Source organism: Heterocephalus glaber, unplaced genomic scaffold (genome assembly GCF_053883595.1).
Source record: "Heterocephalus glaber isolate CG9 unplaced genomic scaffold, H.glaber_assembly_v1.0 deba00001744, whole genome shotgun sequence".
Lineage (NCBI taxonomy): Eukaryota > Metazoa > Chordata > Mammalia > Rodentia > Bathyergidae > Heterocephalus > Heterocephalus glaber.
This window is the reverse complement of record NW_028258450.1, coordinates 320,580-335,208: the sequence shown is the minus strand read 5'-3', so window position 1 is coordinate 335,208 and position 14,629 is coordinate 320,580. Positions and strand designations below refer to the sequence as shown.

Here is a 14,629-nt window from a genome sequence, read left to right as displayed (position 1 = left end):
TGTGGAAAGAAGTGGAAGGAATCCATATGAGGTGGGTTCCACCTCCTGTCATTAGTCACAGCCGGAGACCCAGGCCCTTTCATTTCTTTTGTAGTGCTGAATGGAACCCAGGGCCTTCCACATGCTAGGCAAGTACTCTACCACTGAGTTACATCCCAGTTTCCAAGCCCTTTCTTAAAGACAGTAAACAAGCTACTTAGAGGGTGGATCTCACCAGGTAGGAAATAAAATGTGTCAGATGAACAGTCCAGATGAGCAGAGAAGTGATTATTCCTAGTTTCCATGATTAGAAAAGGCTTCAGACAGGCGCTGAAGGAGGTAGGGTGGGGTAGGACAGGGTCTGGAGGGAAAGGAGGGGGAGGGCTTGTCAGGAAAGGGAAAAGAAAAATGGCCAGAGCAGAGGCCACTCCCTCTTGTGAGCTCACACTCACCCAAATCCTGACTACTCGCCCCACAAGTCTGTGGTCTACTTTTATGTGTCTGTTTCTGTCCTTGTATTGGGACAATAGAAGGCAAACAGAAGGCACTGTCCAAATTCCCTCTATGTCCCCACTGTCCAGTCCAAGGGTGACACCTTGGGAAAGCACTGTGAGTACTGAATGAATGCAGGGTGATCAGAAGGAAGAGTTGTGTTTGGGAGTCAGGTAAGGAAAGTGATCTTTTAGCCACAGGATACTGCATAACTGCAGGGGCAGTACGGCGAAGGACTGAAAGGGCAGGCTGTCATTCACACATAAAAATCTAAGTTGTTTGGAACTGACTTTGTAGGTAATAAGTAGGGAGAAAATGAGAAGAACCAACACTTATAAAGTTTAATCTGCCAGTGAGTGCAGGAGCTGCATGAGGGGAAAGCTCTGCTCAGCTTCTCATGGGGCACAGGGCTGAGAGTGTAGGGACCTCCTGGAATAAGGGTGACTGGTGCTCCAAATACCCACCTCCTGTCCTCCCGATGCTCAAAGTATCCACGTCCCCGGTTTTCTTCATAAGGCCTCTTTCGACTCTGGAATTGCTGTCTGTCTGGCTTGAGTTGAGAAGCTTCGGGTGGGAGGAAGCTGGGAGGTGCTTCTTGCTTCATCTCTGTCTTCACTTCTACTATCAGGACAAATCCAGGTGGTCAAGACACTTGGAAACTCCTTAGCTACCACTTCTCTGGTCCCTTTTACTTCAGTAGATATTGGCAGGCTCCTGGCTACAGTGGTAAAGAGCCGGACCCAGGCAGCTTGATGGGTTCAACAGAAGCCTGCTGAACAAGCCAGAGAGGCTGTGCTGGAGAACAGGGCTAGGATGTGGGGAGGCCAGCTGGCCAGCTATACCTGGCATTTGATGGCATGACAGATTTAGTCAGATTGCTCACAGGCTTCATGAAAAAGAGAGAGGACTCCAGCACGAAGTAAGGACAAGCTCAATAAGGATATACCTAAAGATGGAACAGTTGTCTTTGGCTAATTTTACAAAGCCCATGAAAGCTGGCAGCAACCTTGGCTTGCACTGAGTAGGAGGAACCCTAGAAGACTACTAAGATCCTTTTAAAACTCTGAGATGCTAGGACTCTACATTGTCCAATTTCTTTTCTTAAAGAACATTACTACCTGAGTTCTTACAAAGCTTCTTCAGTTTGACAAGAGAGGGAAAGAGGATGAATTTAACAGAACACTGTGGTCCTGCATTGAACTCTACTGGCTTTAGTCACTTTCTGACAAAGCCCAGAATCACTCTAGTAGGACATGCAGTTCAGCTATGCCACAGATGGGACAGTCTCACTAAGTCACACAACAACAGAAAGTCAAGATGGTATAACATTTTGTGGATTATGAGGAAGTCCCAGTCTCAGACAGACCCTAAGAATCAGCACCCAAACCAAGAGCAAATCATGGACTCAGCCTCATCTCATTTCTCTTAGGGTCTATGGCTCCCTCACACCTATCTCAACACTCGATCTAAGGCTACTTAAAGCTAGGTATGGTGCTGCAGCCCGTAACCCCAGCATTCAGGAGGCTGAGACAAAGAGGATCGAGAGTTTGAGTCCAGCCTGGGTTACACACTGAGACCCTGCCTCAACAACAAGATCATTCTGAGGGCCGGGGATGTGCTCAGTGGGGCCGTGCCTGCCTCACAAGCACAAAGTCCTGAGTTCGATCCCAGGTACCAAAAAAAAGAAAGAAAGACCATTCTGGATCACTCCCTAGCTCTAACATGTAGACCCAATCTCTCAGAGAAGGTTCCTGGTTCTCCAGGGCAGGGATGGTGCTTGGTAATCTTGAAGATATTCTCCATGGCTCCCAGCAAGGGCCAGGCTCACAGAAGGCCCCTGATGAATGTCTGTTGGTAACAGGACAGAAAATATTCTCCTTGGGTGAAATGATCCCACAAGTCTCACAGAGCCTGACACAAATCTGCAGTTTAACCTACATACATTATGTTCTGAGCCACACACAAGAAACACCAGGGGATTTCACTTTGTGGATGAACCAGAATGGACTGAATCTAGAATGCAGATTCAGCTAGATTCACTAAGAAAAGGTACTGAGGTCACATGGTGAGAGGAGCACAAGACTGGAGTCAGTTCTGGATGTCATTTCTCAGTAATGGGACCCTGCTTTCCAAATACTAAGACGTACATGGTGAGGAAAGCTGAATATTTACCAAGAACACTGGCCTAGAAGCCAGTTTCCTGGGCTCTAGTCCCAGCACTGCCATTAGACAAGCTGCTTCTCCAATCTATAAAATGGGGAGGAAGAAAGTTGAATTATATGTTTCCCAAACTAGCATTACGGGGAAGTCTGCTCTGCAAAAGTGTTATTTACAAGTACAGGAAATCTCAAAGTGGGGTTTATGTAAATTCTGAACTTTTCAGAGCCTTTCATGTCCTAAAGGATACAGTGATTCTCCATGTAAAGGTACAGCCATGCTGCACTTTCCAGACACATATGGCTGAAGAATTTTTTTCTGAGGAGCCCCCAATATCTCTTGGAACAATATTCTTCAAAAATTGGGGAATATCAAACTAGAATTAAAAGGTTCTTCTGGCTTCCACATTCTAAAGTTCTAAATAAGACTCAAGTATTAGTGTCCAGCCTGAACTTTCCAGGGTGTTGACACTAACATCTTAAAACGGATACCATGAGGATGCCCCTCTCCCAACACTTAGAAATGAGTTTGAGTTCTTTCCTTCAAAACCAAACAAATAAAATATCACCCCAGTGAGAAAGGCCAGAGGACTGCCCAAGAGGAAAATGCCAAGTCTCTCTGAGAAGAAAAGCAGAGGCCCATGTGCAGATTGTTTCCATTAAGAGAGGAAGTATGTGACCTTTCCTACCTGGGCGATAGGCCTGTTGCAGCGGCTCCAGGTCTAGTGGTCTCCTATCATAGCCTGACTCGTTTTCCTGTTTGATGACTTGGGACTCGTAGAATTGGTTCTGCCTGGTCATATTCTCCATGACATCTTGAGATTAAAAAAAAAAGAAAGAAAGAAAGTCAGTTACATGGGTGCTTTTTGAAGAAACCTCGACCAGAGGTGGCTTCTTTTATGGCACATGCCACCAACCCCACTGGTTCCAATCAGTGTGCCACAGGCTAAAGTAAAACACCTTCAGACAAACAGCTATCTGGGAGTCAGTGGACCCAGCTGCATGAAGGTGTGCCCTCCTACCCCTCAAGAGGCTTCAAGTCCACCTGAGACTGGGCTCTATAGAAACCCAAAACATAAATTGAAGCGGAACTGTTCCAGTTGAAACAAGATGGAAGAGTCAGAGAAGAGGTTCAGCTTCACCTAAGTCCATACCCCACAGTAGAGGGGCAACTGTGAAGATACCTGGTACTCCATAGACCACAGTCTGAAAACCACCAGCTAAGCCGGGTACAGTGCTACATGATAAATTCCAGCTATTCAAAAGGCTGAGGCAGGAGGATCTTAAGTTCAAAGCCAGCTTGGGGAACTTAGCAAGATGGCTGTCTCAATATAAAAAAGAGCTAGGGATATAGTTCAGTGGTCCAATTTGCCTACCATGGATTCAAAACATCAGCCCAGCTGTTTTCTGATTTAAAAGATTTTATTAGTGCATATTTACAGTACACAAGAGCTGTTTTCTAAGATGGTTAAGATGGTATAATGCCTAAGGAATTGCCTTCAGAGCACAAAGCCCTCTGCCTATCCCAACTGACATAGCCAACTGTCTTTTAAAACCTCTTCTAGCCCACAATAGCTGCAAAGGTAAAGATGTAACCATCTCAACTAAAGGGAACTAGAGAAATAATAATAGTAACCTTCAGGCTCATTAGAGATTAGTCTGAAAATGACTGCAGTTAGAAGCTTTCTGGACCCACCCCAATTAGTACCTGGGAATGAACCCTGGAGTGTTCTACTACTAAGCTACATTTCCAGCCCTTTTATTTTTTATTCAAATAGTGAGACAGTATCTAACTAAATTGTCCAGGCTGGCCTCCTAACTTGTGATCCTCCTGCATCAGCTTCCAAAGCAGCAGGGATGACAGGCCTGTTCTGATAAATAGTGGTAAGAATGAAAATATTTACTATTCATGGAATGCATACTACACTCCAGCCCGTGGGATACAGCTGAGGGTAAACCTGCTCTACTTAAGTCTTTAGGGAGGCAGAGGCACATGAATCAAATATACAAAAAAGTTTAACTGTGACTGTATTAAGGGCTATTAAGAAGTACCAGAAGCTGAGAAAGGGACCCACAAAGAACAGATGAGATGATGAAAGAATACACAGGGAGTAACTCAGTGATGAAAATGGAGAATATTCCTGGGGTTGGGATAACATATGTGAAAGCTTAGAGGCAGAACTAAAAGTAGAGAACCAAACCAGAAACTCCCTCCAGGAAGAGAACCTTGTAGCTAAATGCAGAACTTCAGCAACTCAGGATGGGCACCTGCAGGCTCTCCACTCCAGGGCAAGCTCTCTGCTAGGCTCCTCCAGAGCCTGCTAGTAGCTATGCCAGAAGCAGTGAGGCAGAACCACGGGCAAAGAGAGACTGTTCTGCCACCTGTTAACTGATTGGATCCTTTCTCAGAGGAGAAATACATCTGGGTACAAACCAGGTGCAGCCCAAAGGGAGGAAAGACACCAGTCATACGGCTTGGTACAGGTGTTTACCAAGGCTGAAAAAAAGGGCTAGAGGAGGGGATGTTGGGGGCTGAAAGAATTTTGCCATAGAAGGTAGGGGAAAGAAAAAGAAACCATCTCTTTAATTGGAACCAGGGCCCTTTCAAACCATTCCTCTTCTAACCTCTAAGCACAGTGTTTTAACCTCACAAAGCCTGTGTCTCTCCCCAAGCATCTCTTCTGCATCCATAAGAAGCTATGATTTTGGGGACCTTCTTATAAACAGCCCCCCTTCTAGTAACAGGCAGGCCTGGAATGAAGTTCCTTACACATGTGATCTTGCTCTTAACAACTCTGGAGGGATATTATTATCCCTATATGGCACAGAAGGAAACTAGGCTTAAAGGGGAAGGACTTGTCCTCATCATTAAGCTAGATTTACAACAAAATTCTGAGTCTGTACTCTGAAGCATCCAACTTGATCCCCTCTGATGAGACCTTTCTGGGAGACAGCCAGGTCAGGTCAAGCCCTTTGGTGGTTCTTCCTAGGTATTCCTGCCAGAAGCCCCTCCAGTTCTAGATATGTACACCAGCCACTACTCCCACCTCCACAGGTTTCTACCACAGAAATCCTCTTCCTAGCACATAGGTCTTGGGCAATCCTTAGCCAACTTTATCCCAAATCGACACTGAGGTCGTCCTCTCCAGGAGATCCCACTTCTGCCAAACAAGTTAATACCCTGTGTCAATCCCAACTCTTGCCTCTTTTCACAGAAACATCACAAACACTGGATGCCAGATTCCTTTCTACTTGCTCCTTAGTCTCTCTAATCCTATTCCCTAGTCCTGCTAGAAAGTTGCCCTTTTATACCACCAAATTCATTCTCCTCTTTTCTGTACTATGGTCTATTCAAGATAGCTGCAGACCATCTACCCCTAAGCCCTCTCAGTCCCATAATCATCCTCCTGGCTGCTGAAGTATTCCACAACTCCCTAATAAACAACGGGGGGTGGGGTGGGGTGGGGCAGGGCGGCGGCAACTAAGTAATTGCTTTTAGGGACCAGGAGCCTCCTCTTGGAGATATTCAGCCCAAGAAACACTTCCCACTCCACCCTGGGGCCGCCAGCCAAGTCAACAGGTTTCCTTTCTTTTTTCACACCCTACATGCTTCTCCCTCCTCCACATCTGCTAGACCAGTCACACTCTTTCCTTGCTGGGCACAAGCAGTATCTCCCACACGTTTCAACTACTTCAAATTCTGGCCCCACCCGGGTACCCCTGTTCTGTCCACAGCTAATGCAATAAAAAATCTGAAGTAGCTACGGATCTGTACTCAGAGCCTTCTTTGCTCTAGAACCCCAGGTTCTTTGTCCAGCGAAACATCCTTCCCTCCCCTGCCAGAGTCCAGGCATCAAAGTTCCCTGTAATTCCTCTAGAGGCCACCGAGAAGGTTCCCAGATCTCCCAACACCAAATACTGAAGCTGCACCTGCCTCAAGGTTGGCCTTCCAGCCCTGGAAGAGAGATGTGAATCCCCCATAGTTCAATCACATGCTAGTCACCCACAACCCCTAAATGCTAACCAGCAAAACCAGACTGCCCAGCTAAGAACACCACACCAGCGCCTGCACCTTACCAACGCACTTCCAAACCTTACATGAGAATTCCCAGTACTCCATCCAGCCACAAACTCCAGGATCCTTCATCCTCAAAATTCTCACCCCCGGACCTCTAGTTGTTCCTTCCCTAACCCCGGAAACACGGCTATCAACTCCCAGCCAACGCTGGGGTGCACGGCCACCAAATCCACCCAGCTTGAGATGTAGGATCATCATTTCCAAGACCCCCTCCCAGACCCCAAATAAAAAGCCTCTCGTTCTTCCGACTTTCTCTGGTTCCCAAACCCCGGTTTCTGGTCTCCGAGTCCCAGGGTCCATAATCCTCCCTATCCGCTCGCACCCTTGCCTGGTCCGACAGCGAGAGTCCCCACCCGTAGTATCTCCCCTGCACCGGATGCCAGGAGCCCCCCCCCCCCCGCGTCTTTCCGAGGCCCTAGTGCCCAGACCTTTTGCAGCGATGGGTCGCGGGACCCAAGATCCTCAGACCAGGACCCGACCTCTGGCGCCAAACTCCCGCGTCCCACAGCCCTACCTCGGCCCAGACGCCGGGCTCCCCAGCCCCCCCCTCCCCCGCGCACTCTCACAATGTCCGTCCGGCCCCGAGTAGCCGCCGGGCTCCGGGTGCGGCTGCAGCCCGGGCGGCGGTGGCTGCGCGGTCCCCTCCAGTTCGGAGCCCCCCTCAGTCTCGACCTCCTCGTTGTTGTGCCCGGGTTGCCCCGGTTCGTCGTCGGCCTCGAGTTCCCGCTCGTCGTCGGGCTCCTCGGCCTCCAGCGCAGCCTGCAGCCGCTCAGCAAGCTCGGCCTTCAGGCCGCGAGTGTCCAGGCCGCGGCGCTGCAGCTCCTCGCGAAGTTCGTTCACCTTCAGACGGCGCACATCCATGGCCTGGGCCCCCGGGGCCGCCCCCGAGCCCGGCCCGGCCTCCCAGGGCTGTTTCACTTAAACCTTTCCCGACTAGAGGCACGGGGGAAAGGGGGGGGGCACACTCCAATGGCGGCGGCGGCGGCTTAAAATGGCCGCCACCTCCCCCTTCCTCGGGCATCGTACCATGCAACACGGGTGCCAATTGGGCAGCGTGGGGAGCAACGGGAAAGGGCTCGGAAATTCAGCCAATCAGAGCACGGCTTTCAAAAGGACAGTGGAGAGGGCCCGGGAGCTGCCGGAGAGGAAGCGTTGGTCTACGTCGAACTAGAGCCGGAGCAGAGGGCGGGAAAAGGCAAGAGGCGGAGCGCGTGCTGATTGGATTATGCTCGCGCGCCAGCTGCTGTAGGATCAAATGAAGAAAAAGGAGTAATGATTTGGACCAATCAGCGATGAGATATCAGAAGGAGCGCTCCACGGCCTTTCCTGCGCCGTCCTTTCATCAAACTAATTTTCCCTGTAACACACCTCCTGATTTGCCTAGATCTCCCGCCCCTTGAGGAGTCCCAGCGGGTATAAGCACCAGAACCAATCAAATGGGTAGTCGACAGAAACCCTTCCTTCCTGTTGCCTTTAAGAAACCGGAAAGAGACGAATTTACGGAGGGCCCGCCTCTGCCGTTAGGGCAGTTTCAAAACAATCCGTCCACCAATCGTAGTGAAAGTTTTATCTCCCCAAAGTTGGTATAGATTGATGGCTTCAGGAAAAGCTAATCAGATTGGCCGTTCTTCAGAGGACTGCCTCACAAATTTTGCTGTAGAGGGAGGTATACGACGGAATAGAGATTAAGTAGATATTATTACTCATAATCTGTTAGGAACTCCGCTGCCTTTATGAAAAGCGAAAATTTAACTTTAGAGAGTCCTAAAGGGTTGAAAACAGAGGCTAGACTAACAACGGAGAAAAGCTGAAAGGAAACTGCCCCCCCCCCCTCCGGGTAGTACACCTCTCAGGGCGGCTCTTCCCACGACACTAGCTTCGCTGCCGTCTTTCTCTATGGTCGTTTCCTAACGCGGACTGGGTGCTCTGCACGCGATCATAGAGCTTTCCCCCCTATGAAAGAGCGTCAGAAGTTCGCAGATTCACTCCGAATCGTCTAAACTGCGTTCAGTAGTAGATCTTGCTGATTAGTGTCTATACAGACAAGCTCAAACACACAGATTCGTAATTACATCTCACGCGAGTACACACAAACGTCATAATGTCTAACCCTGCACCACCTGTCGCCTCTAACTCAGAAGACAACTTCTTTTAGATATACAATCGAAATACACAATGCAGGGCTGTGAGGTGGGTAGCTCAGTGGTAGAGCACCTGCCTAGCACGCACGAGGGCCCTAGGTTCCATCCAGGCACTGCCAAAAACAAAAAAACAACAAACAAAAAAACCAATGCAAAGGCCCCCTGCCTATTGAGCCATACATTAAGTTCACAAAAAGGTGAATACAACCTCTGCTTAGACAAAGGAGCACACCACAGAAATACAATAGGGTTAAAATCAGATCAGATGCAGAAATTGGGATAATACTCGAAACTGCAGCGAGATGTGCCCGCTAACGCCCGCACAGGCAGGCAGCATCGAATGACAAAGGCACGCAGGACAGTTACACTACAAGCTTCCACGACAGTAACCTAAACACACAGCATCCACTCAGCAACGGGACAGACACTCACGTGGGCCCGGAGGTTCCAGTCCAGACAGCCCGCCCCTCGCCCACGTCCGACTTCCTCTCTCCTCCCAGCTCGACACAAAGATCTGTTCTAAAAAAGTTTGGCCCGGATTGAACTGTCCCAGGTTCTCGGGGGCCGCCACCGGGGGGCGTCCGGGCGCTGCCGAGGATTCTTCCATCCAATGCCGGACACACCCAGGAACAAGTGAGAATGCGTGGGGACCCTTTGTGGCTCTGTAGGTTGAGGGGCTCTGTGCCTGTTTCTGCGTGAGTCTGAACGTTTGTGTGTGTGAAGACCTGTTGTATGCTATGTCTCTGAGTGTGTGTTATTTTATCATGTATCCCTGTCAGATCTCTTCCTACTCCTGGCAGGTATCTTGTTTGTATGTTTGTAAATATGTGTGTCTATGTGGTTTTATGTGCCCCTGTTACTCTATGTGTTCCAATTTCTATGTCTTTGTTCTTGTGGCCAGATGTGCCTGAGCATGTGCATTAATTCATGTGTCTTGTTACTTTTTGGTGTGACCCTGTGAATATCTATCTACCTATTCCTGACTAGAGTTTTCTCAGAGCCTGAATTTCTTTCCTTGTTTTTGTCTATTTGTATGCTAATTTTTACTCTCTCTGGTGAGAATTCCCAGACCCCACCAAACCCCCTTCTTTTACTAATAGGAAACCAAGTTGCCAGGGAGAGGAGCCGTAATGCAGCTGAATGGAGACAAGAGGAGACACAATAGTGATTGACAAAATTTTATGTGACCAGAGCCCCTCTAGAGGCACTAGAGTCCACATTCTGTACAGGGAGGATGAGGGACTGGCTCAAGAGGGCAGCATGGCCCAAAGGAGGGAGATGGTCCATTCCCTGGGGGAAAGGAGGCATCCCTAATTGCATTGCACAGACTTGAGGGGGGCACACCCCCACATGAGGGGAGGAGGAAGCATAGGTGGCTAAGAAGGGAACCAATCCTAACCTTTCGGTTAGAACCTTGAAATTGTACCTACTGTTCTAGACAAGTAGAATCTTAGAAATTTAGAACATTTACTTCTTAAGCTTCTAGTGTCTAGAAATGTGTACTTTTGGACCTTTAATTATAATCCTAGAAACGAAGAGTACAGCATAGAACCTAGAGGTGTCCAACATTAGAAATGATTAGAACTTTGGTGTCTAATTAGTCACAGTTAAGTGAGAGTCTTATAACTTAGATGCTTGGGATCCAAAATCATGGGTCAGTGGAATCTTACAGTGCCTTGAAACATTAAACAGGCCAACATTAGAATCTTAGAGTTTAATAATGTAGACTCTTGGGGCACGTGACTTAGAATTTTAGAGAATCTAGGTTCTTGGATTAAGTTTTAGAATAAACATTTTAGAACATTAGATCTTGGAATCTCCATCTTTAGACTCTTAGAACTTCTGAATTGCAGATTGTAGAATCTTAGACCTTTCAGATCCAAGGTCTCAAACAAAAGAATCTATGATCAGAGAGCCTCAGAAACTACAATTGACCATCATTAGGATCTTAGAATTTGAGAAAATGAAAATTTGAAGGCTTATGATCAGTTTCTTACAACCAAGATATCTAGATTCAAAGCCTTTGACCATCAAATTTTAGAACAGTAGGCCTTAGAACCTCCATGTCTAGAATTATAGAGCTTTAGAATTGTAGAATCTAGAGTCTTATGCCCTAAGAACTCAGAACTCTTGAAAACTAAATTCTAGACTCATAGAGTCTTAAATCCTAGAACTAGAATCTTTAGCTTTAAACCTAGAATCTTGGGCCCTTATCAAGAATCTTAGCACACCTATAGTCCCAGCTACTTGGGAGGCTGAGGTGGGAGGGTCACTTGAGCCCAGGAATTCCAGACTAGTGCTGGGTAACATAGCACGATGCTTTCTTTAAAAAAAGGAAAGAAAAGAAAAGAAACATAGCACTTTAGAATTAGAGACTGGAATTTCAGGCCCTTTGAACCAAAGATTCACAGCAACTTTGAGACCTAGAATTTTTGATATAGACTGTTTAGGCCTTACAATTTAGAATTTATTTTTGTGCCGGGGATCGAACTCAGGACCTTGTGCTTGCCAGGTAGGTGTGGTGCCACTGAGCTACATCCCTGGCCACAATCTAGAATTTCTGAATGTTAGATCTGGGAGGACCGTTAGCTATTACACTCCAATCATGTCTTTGCTTTGAGACAAAGTCTGGTTATATAACCCAGGGTGGCCTTGAACTTGGCAATCCTTCTGCCTTGGCCTCCCGAGTGCTAGAATTACAGGTCTGCACCATCATGCTTTGTGCAGCAACTTCTTATTATGGAGGAGGATGCTGTGATGCAGAGAAAGGGAAAGTTCTGTCTGGGATGGATGTAGGAAGGGTAGGAAGATAAGGCTGTAGCTGGGGATAGGCCTGGAGTGGGAAAGTTGGGGGGTGAGGTTTCCCCAGTGGCAGTGCCTAGCTTGGATCCTGAGAGGGAGTCCCAGGTGGAGGGTTGTCTCAGGCTACATCCTCCAGCCCTGGGGGTGCTGGGAAGGCCCTGTCAGCAGGCAGAGTGGGGGCAGGGGCTGTAGAAGGGCAAAGGACATATCGTCCAGCAGGATGAACCTCAGCTGCAGTGAGGCAGCTACAGGAATCCTTAGGGTCAGGCTGGGTTGGGGGGTCAGCTCCTCCAGCAGCTCCAGGGGGCTCAGGATAACCTCTGCCCTCATCCATGTTGACATAGAGGATTTCGTCCGGCTCCTGGGTAGGAGGCAAGGTCTTCAGTGTATTCTCTAGGTCTTCCCGCAGCTCAGTAAAACTTGGCCGGTCTCGGGGGTTCAGCTCCCAACACTGGGACATCAGGACATACCTAGGGCAACAAAATGAAGAGTGGGAGACTGAGTAGGGCCTCAGTAGGGAGCACTCTGGAAGTTGGGGGATATTTTAGGACATTTGGAGGTTGGGGGTTGGAGGGAACCCCAGCAATTGGAGGCATCTAGGAGATTTAGTTATTCTCAAAGTTTCTGAAGGGAGCTAGGAAGGGCTGTCTGAATCAGGGGTGCTGTAACGAGGGTTGGTTAGAGCAGAGCTTCCCAGAGTGACCTCCAGAACTAATGCTAGCATCAAAACATCAAAGCTAGCATTAAAGCCAGGCTTTAAGATATGTCCATAAAGATATTTTTGCTTTTTGTTGTTTTTTGTTTGTTTGTTTTTGAGACAGGGTCACTCTAAGTTGTCCAGGCTGGCATTGAACTTGCAATCCTCCTGTGTCAGTCTCTTCAGTGCTGGGATTACAGGCATGTGCCACCATCCCTAACTATTCCATAAAGTTGCTGATGCTCCTCCCTTCAAAAGATGAAGACTAAGGCCCCTCTCTTTTGTGTGGGCAGAACTTTGTGTCAGTAGAAGTGAAGGTGTGCATGATTCTGAGGGTAGGTCATAAAAGCCATTGCAGCTTCCTCCTCCCATTTTATCTGGGTTCGCCATGCTGTGGGGAAGCTCAAGCAGTGCTACAGAGGGGTCTACGTGGTGAGGGGCTTCCAGCCTCAGCCATGGGAGTGCGCCACTTTGAAAGTGATCTCCCAGCCTCAGATCTTCAGATGACTGAAGCCCATCTGACATCTTGACTGTCATCTCATTAGAGACCCCTGAGCCAGAATTACCCCACTAAGTGGTTTCCAGACTCCTGACTTTCTGAAACTGTATGAGAAAATAAATGTTTGCTGTTTTAAGCTTCTAGATTTGGGAGTATAGATAACTAACACAGCAACTGTGCAATCTTTGTCGAGTCACTCATCCTCACTATAGGCATCTGGAAAATGGGGATAATAATGACATCTATATATTCTTGTGATTGTGGTAAGGATCAAATGAGTTATATACAAAGCACCTAAAAAAACTGTCTTTCAGTGAGTTCTATAAAATATCAGCTATAAAGGTGGGCATGATGGCACATGCTTGTAATCCCAGGATCTCATGTTCGAGCCCAGCCTAGACAACTTAGTGACTTAGTGAGATCCTGTTTCAAAATAAAAAATAGAAAGGGCTGGGGCCATAGCTCAATGTGAAGCCCCTGGGTTCAAGCTTCACCCCCCCACACACATACACACACACCACCAACGACAAAAGAACAAAAACAAAAACCATACATATAGACTATTACTCCTGCTCCCCTCAGCCCTTAGAGTAACCAAGGGGACATGAGGAGACTGAAGCCCAGGCTCTCTCCTCTTGACCTGAGTAACAGTCTCTCTTTACCCTCAAAGGGCTGGCTAAATGTCATGCCCTTCTCTGCATGCTGTGATACAGCAAAGGTTGATAATCTCATCCTAAAGATTTCCTGCAGACAGCTCAGAGGAGACCTGAGAGTCTGGAGAAGATCAGGAGAGCAGATGGGAAGGTTTTGCAGTGAGTCCAGAGTGTTGAGGCACATCAAGGGAATGTGTGGGATGATCAGGGGTCTGGAATGAATTAGAAGTCTCCCAGACTGGGGACCTCAGAGGCAGGACCACCAGGAAAGGTTATGCAGCTGTTTGTTCACTGCCCATGGGTACCTAGCTAAGGAGGGAGGGGACAGATCTAGCCTGCATTGCACACAGGACAAAGCAGGACAGGTCTTCATTAGCTAATTGCACCCTGTGGGCTGCCCACGAATGGTCCTACTGGGAGCACTGGTGAAGGGGCAAGTGGCCTGCTGAACATTCTAAGGGATTCCATGCAATGTCCTGGAGATGTGAGGGCCATGTGTGGGTGCTTAGGACTTTGCAGGTGGATTCTGGAGTGGGGAGGCAGGTTTGAAAGGTCCTTACAGGCCATCGAGACAGTCCACAGGCTGCTTCAGGCGATTCCCCTGGCGCAGGTAGTCATAAATCTCACTGTTCTCCACTCCAGGATATGGTGTTTGGCCCCTTGTGGCAATCTCCCACATTGTCACCCCGAAGGACCACTGTGAGGAACAGAGTGGGAGAATCAGAGCCGCTCCTACTCAAAGACACCCCCACCACAAGTTCACGGGGACACTCACACTCTGGTGCATGTGCGCACAGACATCCCTGTGGGTACATCACAGGTGTTCATAGAAATAGCTTGGCACAGGGACACACACATATGGGTGACCTTTGTGGATGCATAGACACAAGCATCCATGAACACATTCACACACTTCATGGACACCTGATCTCATGTGTCCCCCTCCATGCCGGCTGCATACAATGTACAAGTGTGGGCACGTGCATGCATGGTCACCACTGCTTCTCCTAACTCAGACTGTTCACACTGCCACCATGCACACAAGTCTGTAGACATCCCTGGCATATACACACCACTGTTCATGCCCACCATGTCTCCAGATGTGCCCAGACCACACAGTTTCCTCCTCAGA

At 48.2% G+C, this 14,629-nt stretch overlaps 2 protein-coding genes across 10 annotated transcripts in view; both read right to left on the bottom strand.

The window, feature by feature from the left end:
• Hnrnpul1 (heterogeneous nuclear ribonucleoprotein U like 1) overlaps positions 1 to 9,371 on the bottom strand; it is a 36,627-nt gene extending 27,256 nt beyond the window's left edge. Inside the window, exons 1-3 of one of the 8 annotated variants that reach the window (XM_004872986.4) lie at positions 9,279 to 9,371; positions 3,317 to 3,442; positions 936 to 1,092 (exon numbers count right to left, since the gene is read on the bottom strand). In XM_004872986.4, the coding sequence (XP_004873043.2) occupies positions 936 to 1,092; positions 3,317 to 3,437 (278 nt within the window). In that variant the 5' untranslated portion in view covers positions 3,438 to 3,442; positions 9,279 to 9,371. Of the gene's footprint in view, positions 1 to 935; positions 1,093 to 3,316; positions 3,443 to 7,133; positions 7,725 to 9,278 lie in introns of those variants that run through there. The other 7 variants (XM_021250852.2, XM_004872985.4, XM_004872984.4 and 4 more) reach the window with 7 other exon arrangements.
• Positions 9,372 to 10,010: 639 nt separating this feature from the next.
• Axl (AXL receptor tyrosine kinase) overlaps positions 10,011 to 14,629 on the bottom strand; it is a 28,717-nt gene continuing 24,098 nt past the window's right edge. For both annotated transcript variants that reach the window (XM_004872981.4, XM_004872982.4), the window contains 2 exons: positions 14,058 to 14,194; positions 10,011 to 12,118 (listed from right to left, as the gene is read on the bottom strand). In XM_004872981.4, the coding sequence (XP_004873038.1) occupies positions 11,767 to 12,118; positions 14,058 to 14,194 (489 nt within the window). In that variant the 3' untranslated portion in view covers positions 10,011 to 11,766. The remainder of the gene's footprint in view (positions 12,119 to 14,057; positions 14,195 to 14,629) is intronic.